This window comes from Oncorhynchus gorbuscha, linkage group LG06, assembly GCF_021184085.1.
Source record: "Oncorhynchus gorbuscha isolate QuinsamMale2020 ecotype Even-year linkage group LG06, OgorEven_v1.0, whole genome shotgun sequence".
Taxonomy (NCBI): Eukaryota; Metazoa; Chordata; class Actinopteri; order Salmoniformes; family Salmonidae; genus Oncorhynchus; species Oncorhynchus gorbuscha.
In genome coordinates this window covers 63,247,226-63,270,708 of record NC_060178.1, presented here as the reverse complement: position 1 = coordinate 63,270,708, position 23,483 = coordinate 63,247,226, and the positions used below count along the sequence as shown (strand labels likewise).

Genomic DNA, 23,483 nt, shown 5'->3' with positions numbered 1-23,483 from the left:
TCAATACTTGTTTCAGTCTTTGTCCAGCTTTAGGGATGACAATGACTTCCTCCAGTAAATTGAGTTTTCCTGGGGACATCTTGCCACAGCTCAACAAAGTTACCAAGGGCACAGGGATGTGCATCTCTTTTGGACACGGCTGTTAAAATAAAGAAAAAGCAAAGTAAAGCATTTGGTGTTTTACAAATGTGACCCGTTTCAAGAAGCGAGGTGTATGTCGCACGCCACTACTTCACAGGAGAGGCATTTTAACGTTTTTTTATATTTTTTAAATGAAATGTTGTTTTTTTTGTTGCCAGAAATGCCTTCTGGAACATAAAAGACTTGGTGAGGTATTATTGAACACTTTAGTTACAGTAGCAGATTTTGGACATTATATGCCCAAGTCAAGAGAAGATGGTCAATATTATGGCCACGTGTTTTGTATGACAACTAGATGAAATAGCCTCCCTACACCCACATATACTGTATAGTATCTGGTATTGCCCTTAGGCCTATCATTCCTGATCAATGACCTATATCACATTGCATGGTGTGTTTGTGTGTGTGCAGGTATGTGTGTTGAAGGGGGGGGCTCACTGACTTGTTGGTTTCTCAGAGCTCTGATGTACTTGTACAGGGGGAGGCATTGCAGTAGAGCCCCAGTCTTGGCCACAGCCAAGGAGACTGAACCAATAGCCATGCTGCCAGGCAGGACCAGCTCTGAGGGCTCTGGAGGTGGAATGGGCTTCTCTGTGCTGTTGCCTTTTTTACCTGGAAAACCAGAAATCATCTGCCTCAATGTTGTTACACAACTTGAGAGGAAGAAGAATTTTCCCCAGTGACTGACTGAGAGGCCAGGCCTCCCACAGGGACTCTCTTACAACACTAGAGAGAGGGGAGGAGACGGTTTACCACAGGGGGACCACTAGGGAAATAAGAAAGAGAGCATTGCATTGGACCATTGGATCAGCGCTTCAACTGAGACTTCTCTATGGAGCCGGAACCTAATACTGGCAGAGCTCTTAAAATAACACCTCTCAATGTGTCTCCCAGGTGGAAACTTCAGTGTAACATTGAACCTGCACATAACCTCTGAGCACCAGTCTGTTTCTTTATGCATACTTAAAACATACACAGGGTCCCGCTGCTGTATTTGATTGAGAACAAGCTAATGTTTTGAAAGAAAAGCATCCAGTGGTAATATGATGTGTGATGTCAGATTATCTGACAGGCTGGCCCGGGGGAGAGGTTTGTTACCTTTGTCTCCACCCTTCTTGTCTTTGGGGGGTGCTGTGGGAGGGGATGGCTCAGGCACAGGCACACTAGGTGGCGGGTTCTCCTTCTCTCTGTTCCGAATGTCCTGGTCCTCCAGGTAGCGGGCCATGAAGAAATCACTGCCACACAAAACAAATACCACTTGGCCTTCATCCACAGGAGCAGCATAGAGTTATCAAAAGCAGCATGCATGACACTATGGGGTTGATCAGGGCAAGGGTTTATTTTACCCTTGGATGAGCCATTGTATAATAGGAGAAATGTCAGATATTGACCAAATAGGTACTGATGGAGAATGGAACACACTCCTTGTGTGACACCAGAGTTACCGAGTTACCAGAGTTAGCATTGTATTTGAGAGAGCACAGCAAACTATGTTCTGTCTCTGCTATTACAAAGCAATCATACATTTCTTAAATTATTTCTGAATTAGGTACAGAGTAAACAAGCTTGCTTGATTGGCTATGAAAAAACAAAGCACAGGGTCTTATTTTCATTTTATAAATTTTAAACGTGTAGGCTAATATTTTTGGAGGCTGTCATGTAAAGCTGGGAAGAACAACTGAAAAGTACCACCTATCGTGAACATTTTTCTAATAGTGTTCATTACGAAAAATAGCCTATTCTGCCAGACACCTGGTTGAAACAGCTCTTATTTTCTCCCCCTTCACAGTAGAAGCCTGAAACAAGATTCTAAAGACTGTTGACATCTAGTGGGAACCTTATGAAGTGCAATATGACCCTATAGACACTGTATATTGGATAGGCAATGACTTGAAAAACTACAAACCTCAGATTTCCCACTTCCTGGTTGGATTTTTTCTCTGGTTTTTGCGTGCCATATGAGTTCTGTTATACTCACAGACATCATTCAAACAGTTTTAGAAACTTCTGAGTGTTTTCTATCCAAATATACTAATTATATGCATATTCTAGCGTTTGGGCCTGAGTAGCAGGCAGTTTACTCTGGGAACCTTATTCATCCAAGCTACTCAATACTGCCCCCCAGTCCCAAAGAAGATTAAGAGGGTGTGAACGACTCTGAATAGGTGTAGACAAAAAAATCAAATCAAATTCAAACTTTTTTAGTCACATGCGCCGAATACAACATGTGTAGACCTTACCGTGTACATGTAGGTAGGGGTGAAGTGACTATGCATAGATAATAAACAGCAAGTAGCATCAGTGTAAAAAACAATGTAAATAGTCCGGTAGCCATTTGATTAATTGTTCAGCACTCTTATGGCTTGGAGGAAGAAGCTGTTAAGGAGCCTCTTGGACCTAGACTTGGTGCTCCGACACCGCTTGCCGTGGGGTAGCAGAGAAAACAGTCTTTGACTTGGGTGACTGGAATATTTGACAATTTTGGGGGCTTTCCTCTGACACCGCCTAGTATATAGGTCCTGGATGGCAGGAAACTTGGCCCCAGTGATGTACTGGGCCATACACACTGCCCTCTGTAGTGCCTTACGGTCAGTTGCTGAGCAGTTACCATACCAGGCGGTGATGCAACCGGTCAGGATGCTATTGTAGGTGCAGCTGTTGAACTTTTTGATGATCTGTACACGGTACACGGTAATTTGTGCTTCCGGTTTGGAGCGAGTGGTCGCATCCCACCTCGCTCCCGCAGGTAGTATAACTTTTCATTACATTTCATTATATTTCATTATAGCACAACGGTTTGATTTGTCTAATCTTAGCAATTTCTTCTCAGCTAGCTACATAGCCGTCTTTGTATCAAAGATAATTGCGTAATTATCGTATTTCGCCGTCCTAACGTAGTCTTCACTAGCCAGCTAGCTAACGCCCACTGATTAGCCGCACTGGAAAACTATTACACTCAACTGAACGACTTGATTAGTGTAGTGTTAGCTAGCTACATAGCTGTCTTTGCTGTCTTCGTATCTTCGTATCCAAGATAATTGTGTTGTTTAGGTTTAGAGTGTGTAGTCTTAGAGTGATTATCTTAATTTACCGAGGTTAGCTAGCCAGCTATTTGTCGTCCTTAACGTAGGAGACTCTGCTAGCTAGCCAACAGCTAGCCAACGCTAGCCAACGTCTACTGAATAGAACTCAACAACCCGGTCGCATTCACAGGTAGTATCACATTTTCATTTCATTACAGTACAACGGTTTGATTTGTTTGATCGTAGCTAGCTACATAGCTAGCTACATAGCCGTCTTTGTATCAAAGATAATTGTGTAGTCTAGAGCGATTTTCTAGGTTAGCTAGCCAGCTATTGTCGTTCTTTTAACGCAACGTAACGTAAACAACACTACTAGCTAACCAGCTAGCCCCCGAATAGCAGCACTGTAGAAACTATTACACTCAACGGAACGACTTGATTAGTGTAGTGTCAACAACGCACCCACTGCCAGCTAGCCTACTTCAGCAGTACTGTATCATTTTTAATCATTTTAGTCAATAAGATTCTTGCTACGTAGCTTAACTTTCTGAACATTCGAGACGTGTAGTCCACTTGTCATTCCAATCTCCTTTGCATTAGCGTAGCCTCTTCTGTAGCCTGTCAACTATGTGTCTGTTTATCCCTGTTCTCTCCTCTCTGCACAGACCATACAAACGCTCCACACCGCGTGGCCGCGGCCACCCTAATCTGGTGGTCCCAGCGCGCACGACCCACGTGGAGTTCCAGGTCTCCGGTAGCCTCTGGAACTGCCGATCTGCGGTCAACAAGGCAGAGTTCATCTCAGCCTATGCCTCCCTCCAGTCCCTCGACTTCTTGGCACTAACGGAAACATGGATCACCACAGACAACACTGCTACTCCTACTGCTCTCTCTTCGTCCGCCCACGTGTTCTCGCACACCCCGAGAGCTTCTGGTCAGCGGGGTGGTGGCACCGGGATCCTCATCTCTCCCAAGTGGTCATTCTCTCTTTCTCCCCTTACCCATCTGTCTATCGCCTCCTTTGAATTCCATGCTGTCACAGTTACCAGCCCTTTCAAGCTTAACATCCTTATCATTTATCGCCCTCCAGGTTCCCTCGGAGAGTTCATCAATGAGCTTGATGCCTTGATAAGCTCCTTTCCTGAGGACGGCTCACCTCTCACAGTTCTGGGCGACTTTAACCTCCCCACGTCTACCTTTGACTCATTCCTCTCTGCCTCCTTCTTTCCACTCCTCTCCTCTTTTGACCTCACCCTCTCACCTTCCCCCCCTACTCACAAGGCAGGCAATACGCTCGACCTCATCTTTACTAGATGCTGTTCTTCCACTAACCTCATTGCAACTCCCCTCCAAGTCTCCGACCACTACCTTGTATCCTTTTCCCTCTCGCTCTCATCCAACACCTCCCACACTGCCCCTACTCGGATGGTATCGCGCCGTCCCAACCTTCGTTCTCTCTCCCCCGCTACTCTCTCCTCTTCCATCCTATCATCTCTTCCCTCCGCTCAAACCTTCTCCAACCTATCTCCTGATTCTGCCTCCTCAACCCTCCTCTCCACCCTCTCTGCATCCTTTGACTCTCTATGTCCCCTATCCTCCAGGCCGGCTCGGTCCTCCCTTCCCGCTCTGTGGCTCGATGACTCATTGCGAGCTCACAGAACAGGGCTCCGGGCAGCCGAGCGGAAATGGAGGAAAACTCGCCTCCCTGCGGACCTGGCATCCTTTCACTCCCTCCTCTCTACATTTTCCTCCTCTGTCTCTGCTGCTAAAGCCACTTTCTACCACGCTAAATTCCAAGCATCTGCCTCTAACCCTAGGAAGCTCTTTGCCACCTTCTCCTCCCTCCTGAATCCTCCTCCCCTTCCCCCCCTCCTCCCTCTCTGCAGACGACTTCGTCAACCATTTTGAAAAGAAGGTCGACGACATCCGATCCTCGTTTGCTAAGTCAAACGACACCGCTGGTTCTGCTCACACTGCCCTACCCTGTGCTCTGACCTCTTTCTCCCCTCTCTCTCCAGATGAAATCTCGCGTCTTGTGACGGCCGGCCGCCCAACAACCTGCCCGCTTGACCCTATCCCCTCCCCTCTTCTCCAGACCATTTCCGGAGACCTTCTCCCTTACCTCACCTCGCTCATCAACTCAGCCCTGACCGCTGGCTACGTCCCTTCCGTCTTCAAGAGAGCGAGAGTTGCACCCCTTCTGAAAAAACCTACACTCGATCCCTCCGATGTCAACAATTACAGACCAGTATCCCTTCTTTCTTTTCTCTCCAAAACTCTTGAACGTGCCGTCCTTGGCCAGCTCTCCCGCTATCTCTCTCTGAATGACCTTCTTGATCCAAATCAGTCAGGTTTCAAGACTAGTCATTCAACTGAGACTGCTCTCCTCTGTATCACGGAGGCGCTCCGCACTGCTAAAGCTAACTCTCTCTCCTCTGCTCTCATCCTTCTAGATCTATCGGCTGCCTTCGATACTGTGAACCATCAGATCCTCCTCTCCACCCTCTCCGAGTTGGGCATCTACGGCGCGGCCCACGCTTGGATTGCGTCCTACCTGACAGGTCGCTCCTACCAGGTGGCGTGGCGAGAATCTGTCTCCTCACCACGCGCTCTCACCACTGGTGTCCCCCAGGGCTCTGTTCTAGGCCCTCTCCTATTCTCGCTATACACCAAGTCACTTGGCTCTGTCATAACCTCACATGGTGTCTCCTATCATTGCTATGCAGACGACACACAACTAATCTTCTCCTTTCCCCCTTCTGATGACCAGGTGGCGAATCGCATCTCTGCATGTCTGGCAGACATATCAGTGTGGATGACGGATCACCACCTCAAGCTGAACCTCGGCAAGACGGAGCTGCTCTTCCTCCCGGGGAAGGACTGCCCGTTCCATGATCTCGCCATCACGGTTGACAACTCCATTGTGTCCTCCTCCCAGAGCGCTAAGAACCTTGGTGTGATCCTGGACAACACCCTGTCGTTCTCAACCAACATCAAGGCGGTGGCCCGTTCCTGTAGGTTCATGCTCTACAACATCCGCAGAGTACGACCCTGCCTCACACAGGAAGCGGCGCAGGTCCTAATCCAGGCACTTGTCATCTCCCGTCTGGACTACTGCAACTCGCTGTTGGCTGGGCTCCCTGCCTGTGCCATTAAACCCGTTCAACTCATCCAGAACGCCGCAGCCCGTCTGGTGTTCAACCTTCCCAAGTTCTCTCACGTCACCCCGCTCCTCCGTTCTCTCCACTGGCTTCCAGTTGAAGCTCGCATCCGCTACAAGACCATGGTGCTTGCCTACGGAGCTGTGAGGGGAACGGCACCTCAGTACCTCCAGGCTCTGATCAGGCCCTACACCCAAACAAGGGCACTGCGTTCATCCACCTCTGGCCTGCTCGCCTCCCTACCACTGAGGAAGTACAGCTCCCGCTCAGCCCAGTCAAAACTGTTCGCTGCTCTGGCCCCCCAATGGTGGAACAAACTCCCTCACGACGCCAGGACAGCGGAGTCAATCACCACCTTCCGGAGACACCTGAAACCCCACCACTTTAAGGAATACCTAGGATAGGATAAGTATTCCCTCTCACCCCCCCTTTAAGATTTAGATGCACTATTGTAAAGTGACTGTTCCACTGGATGTCATAAGGTGAATGCACCAATTTGTAAGTCGCTCTGGATAAGAGCGTCTGCTAAATGACTTAAATGTAATGTAAATGTAAATCTGGGGACCCATGCCAAAACTTTTCAGTCTCCTGAGAGGGAAAAGGTGTTGTTGTGTCCTCTTCACGACTGTCTTGGTGTGTTTGAACAATGATAGTTCGTTGGTGATGTGGACACCAAGGAACATGAAACTCTGAACCAGCTCCACTACAGCCTCGTCGATATTAATGGGGGCCTGTTTGGCCCACCTTTTCCTGTAGTCCACGATCAGCTCCTTTGACTTGCTCACATTTAGGGAGAGGTTGTTGTCTCTGACCTCCTCCCTATAGGCTGCCTCATCGAAAGGTTGCTAGATTGAAAAGGTATAAATCTGTCATTCTGTCCCTGAACAAGGCAGTTCTTTGGCCGTTATTATAAATGAGAATTTGTTCTTAACTGACTTTATTTTACTAGGCAAGTCAGTTAAGAACAAATTCTTATTTTCAATGACGGCCTTGGAACAGTGGGTTAACTGCCTGTTCAAGGGCAGAACGACAGATTTTGTACCTTGTCAGCTCGGGGATTTGAACTTGCAACCTTTCGGTTACTAGTCCAATGCTCTAACCACTAGGGTACCCTGCCGCCCCTTGCCTAGTTAAATAAAAAAACATTTGTATACAATAACATATGCAGTATTTCTCTATTATGCGTGGCAATACTTTGGAACAGACTTCCCAAATTAAATTCACTTGGAGCTGATTTCCTGGTGGTTTTAGTCTTTTATGTCCAACAATGAAAATTCAGAAAATGTTCCCCCAAAAAAATCAGGAGAACCCTGATATGCAGTATACAGTACATTCGGAAAGTATTTAGACAACTTGACTTTTTCCACATTTTCATACGTTACAACCTTATTCTAAAATGTATTATTTTTTCCCTCATCAATCTACATACAATAATAATGACAAAGCGAAGACAGGTTTTTAGAATTTTTTCAAAAAACAGAAATACCTTATTTACATACGTACTCAGACCCCTTGCTATGAGACTCAACATTTTGCTGTTTCCATTGATCATCCGTGAGATGTTTCTACAACTTGATTGGAGTCCACCTGTGGTAAATTCAATTGATTGTAAATTATTTGGAAAGGCACGCACCTATCTATATAAGGTCCCACAGTTGACAGTGCATGTCAGAGCAAGAATCAAGCCATGAGGTGAAAGGAATTGTCCGTAGAGCTCCGAGACAAGATTGTGTCGAGCCACAGATCTTGGGAAGGGTACCAAAACATTTCTGCAGCATTGAAGGTCACCAAGAACACAGTGGCCTCCATCATTCTTAAATGGAAGAAGTTTGGTACCACCAAGACTCTTCCTAGAGCTGGCTGCCCGGTCAAACTGAGCAATCAGGGGAGAAGGGCTTTTGTCAAGGAGGTGACCAAGAACCCGATGGTCACTCTGACAGAGCTCCAGAGTTCCTCTGTGGAGATGGGAGAACCTTCCAGAAGGACAATCAGGCCTTTATGGTAGAGTGTCCAAACTGAAGCCACTCTTCAGTAAAAGACACATGACAGCCAGCTTGGAATTTGCCAAGATTGACCAGAGAAACAAGATTCTCTGCTTTGATGAAGCCAAGATTGAAATCTTAGGCCTGAATGCCAAGCGTCACGTCTGGAGGAAACCTGAAAAGCCAGAGCCCAGACTTGAACAATAGATCTAACATCTCTGGAGACCTGAAAAATAGCTGTTCAGCGACGCTCCCCATCCAAACTGAAAGAGTTTGAGATGATCTGCAGAGAAGAATTCCCAAAATCAGGTGTGCCAAGCTTGTAGCGTCATACCCAAGAATACTTGAGGTTGTAATCACTGCCAAAGGTGCTTCAACAAAGTACTGGTAAATGGTCTGAATAGTTATGTAAATGTGATGTTTCATTTTTTATTTAAAAAGAAATACTTTTGCAAACATTGCTGAAAACTTGTTTTTGCTTTGTCATTATGGGTTATTGTGTATTGATTGATGAGGGTAAACAATGATTTAATCCATTTTAGAATAAGGCTGTAACGTAACAAAATGTGGAAGAAGTCAAGGGTTCTGAATACTTTCCAAATGCACTGTATACACTGAGTGTACAAAACATTAGGGACACCTGCTCTTTCCATGACATAGACTGACCTGTTGGATCCAGGTTAAAGCTATGATCCCTTATTGATGTCACCCGTGTAGATGAAGGGGAGGAGACAGGTTAAAGAAGGATTTTTAAGGCTTGAGACAATTGAGACATGGATTGTTTATTTGTGCCATTCAGTGAATGAAGAACATTTATTTTAAGTGCCTTTGAACGGGGTATGGTAGTAGGTAGCAGGCACACCGGTTTGAGTGTGTCAACAACTGCAATGTTGCTGGGCTTTTCACACTCAACATTTTGCAGTTGCAGTGTGTATCAAGAATGGTCACCACCCAAAGGACATCCAGCCAACATGACACAACTGTGGGAAGCCTTAGAGTGGACATGAACCAGCATCCCTGTGGAATGCTTTTGACACCTTGTAGAACATACCCCGACAAAGTTAGGCTGTTCTGAGGCCAAAAGGGATTGCAACTCAATAGTAGGAAGGTTTTTCTAATGTTTTGTACACTCAGTGTAAACCAAATCAAGACTTTTTCAGAAACAACCCAGCTGAAATTTGTATGATTTCATGTTTGTGTCACTAACGCAATACCCTTTAGGCAAGGGTATCTAATTTGATATTGCAGCTCTGCCAAGAGGAGAGAACGACAGCAGTTCAGCAGAGGACAATAGCATGCTAGGCTTTGGCATCTTGGCACAGTATGCGCCGGGGGCAGGGGTAAAGCTAAGCAGTGACCCCTCCTCCCTCTAACCTAGTGCCCTTGTGACTCCCCAGGGATGCCAATCTCTGTGAGATCATATTATGTGATCATTACAGCTTGGAGAAGTGCCATGCCTTTCAAATAATATAATATGCATGCACTGTTAGACAAGTATTGGCATTACAAGCTATGCCATCCAACTTGAGGAGAAAAATATGAAAAATATTCCTCTTAAGACAACTGGAATTTGCCTTTTTTTCAGTTAAGAACAAATTCTTATTTACAATGACAGCCTACACCAGCGAAACCCAGACGACGCAGGGCCGATTGTGCGCCGCCCTATGGGATCACAGCTGGTTGTGATACAGCCTGGAATCTAACCAGGGTGTCTGTAGTGACGCCTCTAGCACTGATGCAGTGCCTTAGACCGTTGCGTGACTTGGGTGGCATCAGGATTTGCTGGATGGAGATTCAAGTTCTTTATCATTTAATACATTTGTCTGGGAACATTTATCAGACATTTGATATATTTCACTAGGATTTAGCACAAGCTAGAACAGGCAAACCGGTTTAATTAATTAATTTCATTAATTTATTTTGATTGTTATTAATCTGTTGTTATTAATCTAGTTTTGTATTTTCTATAAAATAACTAGAATAATATAGCTAATTAACTAGAAGATACTCTTAAAATGTTGCAGCTGTGATATACTATTTAATTACATTAGATACAGGCCTCCCGGGTGGCGCAGTGGTTAAGGGTGCTGTACTGCAGCGCCAGCTGTGCCATCAGAGACTCTGGGTTTGCGCCCAGGCTCTGTCGTAACCGGCAGTGACCGGGAGGTGCATGGGGCAACCCACAATTGCCCTAGCATCGTTAGGGAGGGCTTGGTTGGTAGGGATGTCCTTGTCTCATCGCGCACCAGTGACTCTTGTGGCGTGCCAGGCGCAGTGCACGGTTTTTCCTCCGGCACATTGGTGCGGCTGGCTTCTGGGTTGGATGCGTGCTGTGCGGCTAGGTTGGGTTGTGTATCGGAGGACGCATGACTTTCAACCTTCGTCTCTAAGAGCGTCTGCTAAATGACTTAAATGTAAATGTAATGTAATGTCTCTCCCGAGCCCGTACGGGAGTTGTAGCGATGAGACAAGATAGTAGCTACTACAACAATTGGACACCACGAAATTGGGGAGAAAAAGGGGTAAAAATTTTTTTTTACATTAGATACACCAAATAGTTTAGGCTCCATTGAATCAATGCATTTCCTTAAGTCTAGACCACATGTCAAACACAAGGCCGGGCAGAATCCAGTCCCTGACACATCTTTCCATTGACACGTGCAATTATTTGTGTTGTCAAATAATTTTGGACCGCTTCCATATCGCCCCTGATGCTCTACACTACAAGTCACAGCAAGTACTGCTAAAGTACTGCCAATGCACTGCCTACACACACACCCCACTCCTCCCAGACCCACACAATCAATTATTCTACTGGACCGAAACTTTAAACATGTAGGCTAAATGTTCATGCCAAGTTTCTGTTCTAACAGGTCATTGCTGAAAATGTAATCTTTATCAAATAAAGGATTTGCACACGGACCATAGGACACACAGCGAGTATAAATAAGTAAACAGCTGAGTCATCTACTTTATGGAATTACAGCCCGATGCACTTGCATTGGGTGAATGCAATGTCAATTGCGCTGCTTTCGTGTGTCCTGTTTAGAGCTCGCAGCTGAGGGAAAGTGTACAGACAGCTTGGATTTTGGCATCTAGGCTACTATATATATAATAATATATGCCATTTAGCAGACGCTTTTATCCAAAGCAACTTACAGTCATGTGTGCATACTTTCTACGTATGGGTGGCCCCGGGGATACCCTGGCGTTAAGCGCCATGCTCTACCAACTGAGCTACAGTCTGGCTTCATTCTTTTAAAGCTTGACAACGAATAACCAATAACCAACAACCAACCCAGGCCTATTACAGGAACATTTGAGCAGTGGCCTAGGCTGGCTACTCAACTACAAGACATATTGAGCGCACCATACAGCAATGCTGCATTCAACCTATGATTGCTATGATTCATTCAACACTGACCTTGACTTAATTTAACCCTCCTGTTGTGTTCGTTTCATGTTCATTAATGATGTGTTCCCGTTCCAAAATGACCGCCCCATTATAGTTGATTATAAATCCATAGTAATACATATATTATCACTTAATGTTGTGTTAGATCTTTTTATCAACTTAAGTTCTTGTGAACATTACACGTTTTGAACTTCTATTAGCTATTTATAGCCTGTAGGCCTCATTGACCTGAGCTCATACAACTCATTATTTGAGTAAAAAAAAGCATAATGTATGGATTATTTTGACTACAACAGATACTCAGAATGAAACATATTGTGCTATTTGTCACAGGTTCCCGTGGAGGTTGCCATTAAAGAGTGAGGTGTGTGTGCGCTCAAACACACTTGCATGTGGGGGTCTGGGAGAGGAAGTGTGTCCATCTGATGAATGGGCATGTGCCTGAACTCAATTTTATACACTAATTGTAGTCTCACTCGTTCATTTCCAATGACCGGTCCGGGAACACCGCTGGTGTACAAAAGTTAAATAAAACACCCAAAATGTTGTGAAAATCACCCAAATGTAGTTTGTGTGTTCAGGTTCCATGAGTGGACAAAGTAATGGAACCTTAGGACAATCAATTTTCAAAACTTGTAAATCGGTTCAAATCTACAGCAGGAGGGTGGGTTATTATTAGAACTGGGGGTATTTCAGCAAGGTTGTTTTTATAGTTATTAGTTACATATCCAACCATGTAAAAAAAAAATATATTATTTCTGCACTCTGCGAATAATATCTGATAATCATTCATCACCAATATCTTGACTTTCAGTATTGACAACTACTGGTTTCACAAACATATCTGTTCACAGAGCTCTAGAGAGGATGCGTACCTAAGTATTTTATCCACTCCTGTCTGGTCGCAGGGATCAGAGCCCTTTAGGATTGTGTTCAGTGATTCATGGATCCAGTGGAGAGCGGCCATCACAGAATCCCTCCTCTTATCATTGTTGATATTGGTCACAACACTTGGGTCCTGGAAACTGTTGTCGAGGACCTCCCTGTGGCTTGATATCACCGCAGAACATGTTGTCTAAACACAAAGACAAGGGGGAGGAGGGCTTTAGCAAGAAAAAGCAGTGGGTGGACAATGTGAGGCAAAACCTACTATGATGCCTTTTAGAAGAATGATGATGCTGTCTGCTACATAATCTACTATAGTCCTAGGAATACCATGATACAGTGCCTTGAAAAAGTATTCATCTCCCTTGTTGTTTTTCCTATGTTGTTGCATTACAACCTGTAATTAAAATAAATGTTATTTGGATTTCATGTAATGGGCATACAAAAAATAGTCCAAATTGGTGAAATTCTAAAAAAATACTTGTTTCAAAAAATTCTAAAAAATAAAAAATGTTAAAGTGGTGCATGCATATGTATTCACCCCTTTTGCTACAAAGACCCTAAATAAGATCTGGTGTAACCAATTACCTTCAGAAGACACATAATTAGTTAAATAAAGTCCACCTGTGTGCAATCTAAGTGTCTCATGATCTGTCAAATGATCTCAGTGTATATATACACCTATTCTGAAAGGCCCCAGAGTCTGCAACACCACTAAGCAAGGGGCACCACCAATCAAGCGGCACCACAAAGACCAAGGAGCTCTCCAAACAGGTCAGGGACAAAGTTGTGGAGAAGGACAGATCAGGGTTGGGTTGTAAAAAAATATCAGAAACTTTGAACATCCCACGGGGCACCATTAAATCCATTATTAAACAATTGAAAGAATATGGCATCACAACAAACCTTCCAAGACGTCCACCAAAACTCATGGACCAGGCAAGGAGGGCAGTAATCATAGAGGCAACAAAGAGACCAAAGATAACCCTGAAGGAGCTGCAAAGCTCCACAGCGGAGATTGGAGTATCTGTCCATAGGCCACTCCACAGAGTGGCCAGAAAAAATGCCATTACTTATAGACAAAATAAGCAAACACGTTTGACGCATGGTGGTGGCAGCATCATGCTGTTGGGATGTTTTTCCATCGGCAGAGACTGGGAAACTGGTCAGATTTGAAGGAATGATGGATGATGCTAAATACAGGGAAATTCTTGAGGGAAACCTGTTTCAGTCTTCCAGAGATTGGGACGGAGGTTCACCTTCCAGCAGGACAATGACCCTAAGCATACTGCTAAAGCAACACTTGAGTGGTTTAAGGGGAGACATTTAAATGTCTTGGAATGGCCTAGTCAAAGCCCAGACCTCAATCCAATTGAGAATCTGTGGTATGACTTAAAGATTGCTGTACACCAGCAGAACCCATTCAACTTGAAGGAGCTGGAGCAGTTTTGCCCTGAAGAATGGGCAAAAATACCAATGGTATTAATTTCACCTTTATTTAAACAGGTAGGCCAGTTGAGAACAAGTTATCATTTACAACTGCGACCTGGCTAAGATAAAGCTTAGCAGTGCGACTAAAACATTAACACAGAGTTACACATAAACAAACGTACAATCAATAACACAAAAGAAAAGAAAAAGCTATGTACAGTGTGTGCAAATGAAGAAGAGTAGGGAGGTAGTCAATAAATAGGCTATAGAGGTGGAATAATTACAATTTAGCATTAATACTGGAGTGAAATATGTGCAGATGATAGAGTAAGAATATGTGCAGCAAGAGAGTAAGTAATAATATGGGGATGAGGTAGTCGGGTGTGCTATTTACAGATTGGCTGTGTACAGGTACAGTGATCGATAAGCTGCTCTGACAGCTGATGCTTAAAGTGATGCTGATGCTTAAAGATCGATAACATCCCAACATATAAGACCCTAGTTTCAGAGATTTTTGCAATTCGTCCCAGTCATTGGCAGCAGAGAACTGGAAGGAAAGGCGACCAAAGTAAGTGTTGGCTTTGGGGATGACCAGTGCAATATACCTTCTAGAATTGGTGCTAGGGGTGGGTGTTGCTATGGTGACCAGTGAGCTAAGATAGGCGGGGCTTTACCTATCAAATACTTATAGATTACCTGGAGCCAGTGGGTTTGGCAACGGATATGTAGTGAGGGCAGCCAACGAGAGAATAGAGGTCGCAGTGGTGGGTAGTATATGGGGCTTTGGTGACAAAACGGATGGCACTGTGATAGACTACATCCAGTTTGCTGAGTAGAGTGTGGGGGGCTATTTTTAAATGACATCGCCGAAGTCGAGGATCGGTAGGATAGTCAGTTTTATGAGTGTATGTTTGGCAGCATGAGTGAAGGAGGCTTTGTTGCGAAATAAGAAGCCGATTCTAGATTTCATTTGGGATTGGAGATGCTTAACGTGAGTCTAGAAGGAGAGTGTACAGTCTAACCGGACACCTAGGTATTTGCAGTTGTCCACATATTCTAGGTCAGAACCGTCCAGAGTAGTGACGCTAGCCTGGCGGGAGGGTGCGGGCAGCAATCGGTTGAAGAGCATGCACTTAGTTTAGGCCACGGAAGGAGTGTTGTATGGCGTTGAAGCTCGTTTGGAGGTTTGTTAGCACAGTTTCCAAAGAAGGACCAGATGTATACAGAATGGTGTCGTCTGCGTAGAGGTGGATCAGAGAATCACCCGCAGAGAGAGCGGCATCATTGATATATACAGAGAAAAGAGTCAGCCCGAGAATTGAGCTCTGTGGCACCCCCATAGAAACTGCCAGAGGTCCGGACAACAGGCCTTCCGATTTGACACACTGAACTCTGTCTGAGAAGTAGTTGGTGAACCAGGCGAGGCAGTCTTTTGACAACCAAGGCTATTGAGTCTGCCGATAAGAAGGTGTCAAAAGTCAAAAGCTTTGGCCAGATCGATGAAGACGGCTGCACAGTACTGTCTTTTATCGATGGCGGTTATGATATCGTTTAGGACCTTGAGTGTGGCTGAGGTGTGTCCATGACCAGCTCGGAAACCAGATTGCATAGTGGAGAAGGTACGGTGGGATTCGAAATGGTCTGATCTGATCTGTTTATTAACTTGGCTTTCGAAGAATTTAGAAAGGCAAGGCAGGATGGATATATGTCTATAAAAGTTTGGGTCTAAGGTGTCTCCCCCTTTGAAGAGGGGGATGACCGTGGCAGCTTTCCAATCTTTGGGGATCCCAGATGATACAAAAGAGAGGTTGAATAAGCTAATAATATGGGTTGCAACAATTTTGGCGTATAATTTTAGAAAGAGAGGGTCCAGATTGTCTAGCCCAGCTGATTTGTAGGGATCCAGATTTTGCAGCTATTTCAGAACATCAGCTGTTTGTATTTGGGTTAAGGAGAAGGGGGGGCGTGGCAAGTTGCTGCAAGGGGTGCTGAGGTGTTGGTCGGGGTAGGTGGAAAGCATGGCCAGCCGTGGAAAAATGCTTATTGAAATTATTGATTATCTGGGCTATTCGATGCTAATGCAGAACCCCACAGGATGTTTTTGTGCTGGTCAAGAGCAGTCAAGTCTGAGGTGAACCAAGGGCTATATATGTTCTTAGTTCTACATTTTTTGAATGAGGAATGCTTATTTAAGATGGAGAGGAAAGCACTTTTGAAGAGCAACCAGGCATCCTCTTCTGATGGGATGAGGTCAATATCCTTCCAACATACCCGAGCCAGGTTGGTTAGAAAGGCCTGCTCGCTGAAGTGTTTTAGGGAGTGTTTGACAGTGATGAGGGGTGATCGTTTGACCACGGGACCCATTACACCCGCAGGCAATGGGGCAGTGATCGCTGAGATCCTGGAGACAGCAGAGGTGTATTTAGAGGGCAGGTTGGTCAGGATGATATCTAAGAGGGTGCCCATGGTTACGGATTTTGGGTTGAACCTGGTGTGTTCCTTGATCATTTGTGTGAGATGAGGGCATCTATCTTAGATTATAGGACGGCTGGGGTGTTAAGAAAGACCCAGTTTAGGTCACCTAACAGTACGAACTCTGAAGATAGATGGGTGGTGATCAATTCACATATGGTGTCCAGGGCACAGCTGGGGGCTGAAGGGGGTCTATAACAAGCGGCAATGGTGAGAGACTTGTTTCTGGAAAGGTGGATTTTTAAAAGAAATTTCAGGATTTTTGGTGGCCTTCCTAAGCCATGATTCAGACACAGCTAGGACATCCGGGTTGGCGGAGTGTGCTAAAGCAGTGAATAAAACACATTTAGGGAGGAGTCTTCTAATGTTAACATGCATGAAACCAATGCTTTTACAGTTATAGAAGTCAACAAATGAGAGCGTCTGGAGAATGGGAGTGATGCTGAGGGCTGGAAGGCCTGGGTTAACCTCTACATCACCAGAAGAACAGAAAAGGAGTAGGATAAGAGTATGGCTAAAGGCTAAAAGAACTGTTCGTCTAGTGCGTTCGGAACAGAGAGTTCCGTTAGCAGACAGGGGCTAGCAGCAGGCTAGCAGATGGGCCTCAGGGGGATGTCGCAACGGGGGAGCCTGTTGAAACCCCCTCGGATGGTTACGTCGGCAGACGAGTCATGATGGAAAAGAAAAGGGTCCAGGCCAATTGGCAAAAGAGGTAATTGAAGCCCAGGAATTGCTTGATAGATCTCTTCGGCTAGCTGGGAGATGGGTCTAGATTCGAGGCTAGCTCCAGGCTAACTGGTGCTTGCTTTGGGACAGAGACATTAGCCAGGAGTAGCCACTCGGATAGCAGCTAGCTAACTGCGATGATTCGGGGGAGTAAAGGTTCAGAGCTTGCGGTAGGAATCTGCCGATATGGTGGAGGAAAGCAGTCAGATATGCTCTGGGTTGATATCGTACTGTGCAGGCTGGCAGGAGTTTACCGGGCTGAAGCTGGCAGATGTCCCAGTTAACGGTGATGGCAAACTAGCAGTGGCTAAATGACGGCTAGCTAGTAGCTAGTCAGCTGGCTAGCTTCTGAAGGGGGTTACGGTTCTAAAGTATAAACAAATTGCAGATCTATACCGCATTGGGTGAGGTGGGTTGCAGTCCGTAGAAGGAAAAATTTGAAGAAAAATATATACGAAATATATACGAAGAAAGAAACAATATATACAAGGGACGGGACGGGACAAGACATACCCCAATAGACTTGCAGCTGTAATTGCTGAAAAAGGTGGCTCTACAAAGTATTGACTTGGGGGGGTGAATAGTTATGCACTCTCAAGTTCTTCGTTTTTTTGTCTTATTTCTTGTTTGTTTCACAATAAAACATATTTTGCATCTTCAAAGTGGTAGGCATGTTGTGTAAATCAAATGATACCAGCCCCCCAAAAATCTATTTTAATTCCAGGTTGTAAGGCAACAAAATAGCTTGAATGCCAAGAAGGGTGACTACTCCTTGCAAGCCACCGTATACAGTAATGGTCTGTAACAAGTTTTGCCATAATAAACAGAGACTTTACTCAATCCTTGTGCGAACATCACATGGAAACCATAAAGTTCTGAATGTCACTTCCATAGAGATATCCCCCCAACATTTGACTATGGTCACACCTCCAATACCAACAAATTATATCATACGTCTATTCATGTGGGGGGGGGGGGTTCCGACCCGAGTTAAGTGTGCATAAATGGAACAATTGTTTTAGATCTATTTTAGGCCTATCTTATGATAGCTGGAAACAAATGTGAAACCAGTCATATAGCAGCCAACTGAAGCATATCAACATATTACCTTTTGCACAGTGAATTGTATGAAATGCTGGACTTATAACTTGCAAAGCTGAAATTTGGAGACACAAGCTATAGGCTTCTGTAGCCATGCGCAAATGACCGTATAGCGCCAAACCTACCGAGTTTATTTATAATTTCTAGAATGTTTAAATTATATGCCCAGACTATTTACTGTATGCTTTACAATTTGTATAGTGTTAAATATGAACCACTATCGGTAGCCACCGTCAGTTCTACCCACATACATTTATAACTGTCACTTTAGTGTTAGTTTCCTTACATTTTGCATCATTCCATTACACCGTTAGTTTATCTTTCTTTCCTCTGGTACGTTTGTGTGGTAGTTCCTGAGGATCGCTAGCAACAGTGGATCATATTAGACTAACATATTACAAATTGTGCAATAATTTGGGACATGTAGCCGATTTGAATCATTATAAAACGCAGACCATACATAGCAGTTTAAACCTGCAGCCTGGGGTACTCAATTCACGACGACTGGACTATTGTCATCACAGTTCCGTGATTAGGGAGGATTATTAGGGTAGATTTATAGGACTACTGTTCAAGCTCTCTTATACACTTTTATCACCGTCCAATATTTCATGGATTTAACTGTTTAAAATATGGCAACTTTCAGGATGAATCGAAACACCGTTTTTTGATTCACCAATTTATTTTGTGCATAAAGCCTGTCCAAACCTGTTTTTTATTATTATTCATAAATATTTTCCTAACCCTAAATAATATAGATCAGAGTATTTTTAAATCTGTCAGTTGGTGCTGAAAAGGAGACGAATATGAGTGTATTTACGGATTCATGGCTTTTCCTAATATGATCCCTAAAATTCTGAACTGTTCTCTCCATATATTCTAGTGAGTCTTTCGGGAAAAAAAGTTATAATTAAAAGCTACACCAAATTTAAAGGGACGGCTTTAGATAAATGTACTGAAAACCCTATTGAATGAAAACTCCATGAGAACATCTGTTGTCCGGTAAGCGGGTAAGAGTTTTCAGCATTTCAATTACATTTATACAGCATGTGCAAGGGAACCACACCTGCAAAGCCCTTTACACACACCTACACAAGGGTAAGTCTGAATACCAACTACTAAGAAGTATGAAGGAAAGGCACATGAAAGGCATACATTTCCTAAGTCTGAATCGGGCCCAATGTCAACAAACAGATTTGTTTTGGTTCGATTAGGGGGAAAGATTTAGAAATTTAACCAGAGTGTCACAGTGTAATAAGTCAAACAAAAACAGCATCCGTCAAAAGCATTGCAACCTGACTGAGTTAACATGGCTCAAGGTGTGAAACAATTCAAATGTTGCACTGAGGGAAAACAGTGAAATAAAGGTTTGTTTGGATTTGTGCCTCCCTCTGCCTCGGCTGCCATCTTAGAGTGGTCCCAGACTGTGATGAGCACTGAGGCAGGCAGCGCTAACACAGGCACTTCCCACTGACCTGAAGCCAGCAGCGTAGTTAGAAGGTGGAATATCTGAGTTAATTATCCACTCTCTTCTTTCTCTCTCTCTCTCCCTTTAGGTTCAACCACTAGCCTCGCTGTTCCCTGTCATGGCAGACTACCATCAGCCATCTCATGGTATCTGCCAAGTGGGCATGGTAATAATCCAAGAGCATCACTCTAAAGGCTGCTAAATCCACTACTCTGTCCCTTGGGCCGAAAATGTTCTCTATCGACTGTGAGAGAGGTTTCCTGTGTCGAATCTATACTGAACAAAAATATAAACACAACATGTAAAGTGTTGGTCCCATGAGCGAAAATAAAAGATCACAGAAATGTTCCATACATACACAAAGCCTATTTCTCTCAAATTTTGACTTACTCCCTCACTAACATTAAGCACCAGCTGTCAGAGCAGCTCACAGATCACTGCACCTGTACATAGCCCATCTGTAAATAGCCCATCCAACTACCTCATCCCCATACTGTTATTTATTTTGCTCCTTTGCACCCCAGTATCTCTACTTGCACATTCATCTTCTGCACATCTATCACTCCAGTGTTTAATTGATATATTGTAATTATTTCGCCACTATGGCCTGGATGTCATAAGGTGAATGCACCAATTTGTAAGTCGCTCTGGATAAGAGCGTCTGCTAAATGACTTAAATGTAAATGTAAATGTGGCCTATTTATTACCTACCGCCCTTATCCTACCTCATTTGCACACACTGTATATAGACCTTTTCATTTGTATTATTGCCTGTATGTTTGTTTATTCCATGTGTAACTCTGTTTTGTTGTTTGTGTCGCTTTGCTTTATCTTGGCCAGGTCGCAGTTGTAAATGAGAACTTGTTCTCAACTAGCCTACCTGGTTAAATAAAGGTTAAATAAAAAATGAATTTAAAAAAGTGTGCAATTGGCATGCTGACTGCAGGAATGTCCAACAGAGCTGTTTCCAGGTAATTGAATGTTAATTTCTCTACCATAAGCCGCATTCAACATTGTTTTAGAGAATTTGTCAGTCCATCAAACCGGCCTCACAATAGCAGACCATGTGTAACCACGCCAGCCCAAGGCTCGTCTGAGGGGTTAAGGGGGTGCTGAGGAGTATTTCCTGTCTGTAATAAAGCTATTTTGTGGAGAAAAACTACTTTTGAATGGCCGAGGCTGGCTCCCCAGTGGGTGGGCCTATGCCCTCCCAGGCCCACCTGGCTGCACCCCCTGCCCAGTCATGTGAAATCAATAGATTAGGGCCTCATTTATTTATTTAAATTGACTGATTTCCTTCTATGAACTGTAACTCAGTAAAATCTTTGATATTGTTCAGTGTAAAACTGCTGGCCTCAGCACAGTCGGATGTAAATGAATGCCCAGGCGTTGTAGAGGCGACTGTTTAGTAAAAACTGATAGTTCATGATTATGTTTCTTTGCCCAGACTAAAATACTGAAAAACTGAAAAACTGAAATGGCAAGGGGCAGTGGTTGTCCTCTGATGACTACCCTCCAAGCCTGCACGTTTCCCCAGCTGCATCTTCACATTAGATCTCCTTGAATGGCTGAAGAGCCCAGATACTGTCATGTCAAACATGACCATACTGGTAATTCCAGTTGAAAACCTTATGAGTCAACAATGCCCCACTTGATAGCAACAAATACATTTGATTGAATATCCATAATATGACAGATGAAAAAACTTTCTGGAATTGTGCTAGAAATTAGGTTACATTACGAACCTACTGCCAGTGGTGTAAAGTACTTAAGTAAAAAATATTAGGAACTACTACTTGGGAGGGTATCTGTAGTTTACTATTTACATTTTTGACTACTTTTACTTTTACTTCACTACATTCCTAATGCCAATGATGTCATTTTTACTCCATACATTTTCCCTGACACCCAAAATTACTCATTACATTTTGAATGCTTAAAATTATCTGGCTGACTGACTAAACACATGCTTCATTTGTAAATTATGTCTGAGTGTTGGAGCATGCCTAGAAACTAAAAACTAGAAAATGGTGCCGTCTAGCTTGCTTAATATGAGGAATTTGAAATGATTTATACTTTTACTTTTTACTTAAGTATATTACGTTTGAAACTTAAGTATATTTAAAACCAAATACTTTTAGACTTTTACTCAAGTAGGATTTTACTGGGTTACTTTCACTTTTACCCGAGTCATTTTCTATTAAGGTATCTATACTTTTACTCGTGTATGATGATTTGGTACTTTTTCCCCCACTGCCTACTGCAACCTCTACATATATTGATCACGGATTTGGCTATATGAATTGAACATTTGGGAAGTGAGTGGGCTACTTCAATTTCCAACAAGGAGAAGATGCACAAAACTGAAAATAACCTGGTACAAGGAAAATGGAGCTCGCTAGCTAGCTTGCTCATGAACTTACCCTTTCTTCGTTTTTGATGATGCAGAGGACCTGTGCCTGGAGGGATAGTTGACCCTTTCCATCATAAATTTCTTTCCCCAATAGTCTGCTTATCACAGGTGGCGATGACAATTTTGAGAAGTAATTTGCCTAGAACATTTCATAAAACCTTTAATAATCACAGCAGAAAGAAACAACAACCTGGGTATTGGGACCACACCAGCCGGTGCACTGCAGTGCCACAGCCCAGCAGGATTACTGATTCAATTAGGCCTAAACAAGGGCATGATTTGGTCATCAGTGCTCAGTAATACTAGTGCTCGACTTGAGCCAAAACTAGCTAACGTTAGATAGCTGTTTTTTGTTTACATGGTAAGCTAAGACTAAATAACGTTCCCCTTGAGTCAGCTACAGAAGCTAATTTAGCCAACTAAACTCAACTCCACGATTTACGATGGAGTTGTGCAGCCACTACTAGGGAGGACTGGAGTTTAGACATTACATACAATTAATTTTTTATTTAAAAAGAAAAATTTTAACGAATTTCAGCACCCAAATACTTGCCCGCATTTACACATGACTTCTGGCTCCAGTAAGTTAGCTGATTAACTTAACATTGGCTTATCAAACTAGCTAGATAGAAAGCATGATAATATGATGGTCAGCAGTTCAGGAATCAATGAATCATTGTCAATCATACCAGGTAACCATAAATATCCTCGGGCTTATCAAAGAACATGTCGTTCAGGACACCCTCCATCTTCTGTGGGACGCCGTTTGCCCTATAATATTCTGCAGCTTTAATTTTTAAATCATAAAACTCCTGCTCTTCTTTGGAGACACGACTGTTACAATTTATAAAGCCTTTATAAGACATAGCTATAACGTTCTGCCGGAGTGTTTGTAGAGAAAATAAGGCTTGTATTCGCAGTCGCCACATCCAGAGAAACGAGCTACCGACAGTACTGCAGCCACTGCTACTGTTCACTTACATAGCTACCAAGCAAACTGTCAACAGAGCCGTGTCTTTGTGTACAATACTGGTCGCTTAGCAACTTAAATGTGACATAACTTACTACATTGAATTATATCATTTACATGTTTCATCAGAGAGAAAAGAACGTAACACGATCGTTAGGAAACATATCTGGTTACATTTTCATCTATAACCTGAACTATGAATATGTGGAGAGAAATCGCTGGTGGTCATTTAAGCCCGGAACAGCGCCTGACAGGCAGCTTTGTATTCCAGGCTGCGTGCTGCCCCAAGACCAGC

General features: G+C 43.7%; 1 protein-coding gene across 1 annotated transcript in view; it reads right to left on the bottom strand.

Moving 5' to 3' along the window:
- eno4 (enolase 4) overlaps positions 1 to 23,214 on the bottom strand; it is a 36,980-nt gene extending 13,766 nt beyond the window's left edge. The window contains exons 1-6 of the mRNA XM_046353815.1: positions 22,908 to 23,214; positions 22,229 to 22,357; positions 12,598 to 12,797; positions 1,240 to 1,376; positions 584 to 753; positions 8 to 139 (exon numbers count right to left, since the gene is read on the bottom strand). Coding sequence (XP_046209771.1) covers positions 8 to 139; positions 584 to 753; positions 1,240 to 1,376; positions 12,598 to 12,797; positions 22,229 to 22,357; positions 22,908 to 23,147 — 1,008 coding nt within the window. The 5' untranslated portion in view covers positions 23,148 to 23,214. The remainder of the gene's footprint in view (positions 1 to 7; positions 140 to 583; positions 754 to 1,239; positions 1,377 to 12,597; positions 12,798 to 22,228; positions 22,358 to 22,907) is intronic.
- Between the last annotated feature and the right edge of the window lie 269 nt (positions 23,215 to 23,483).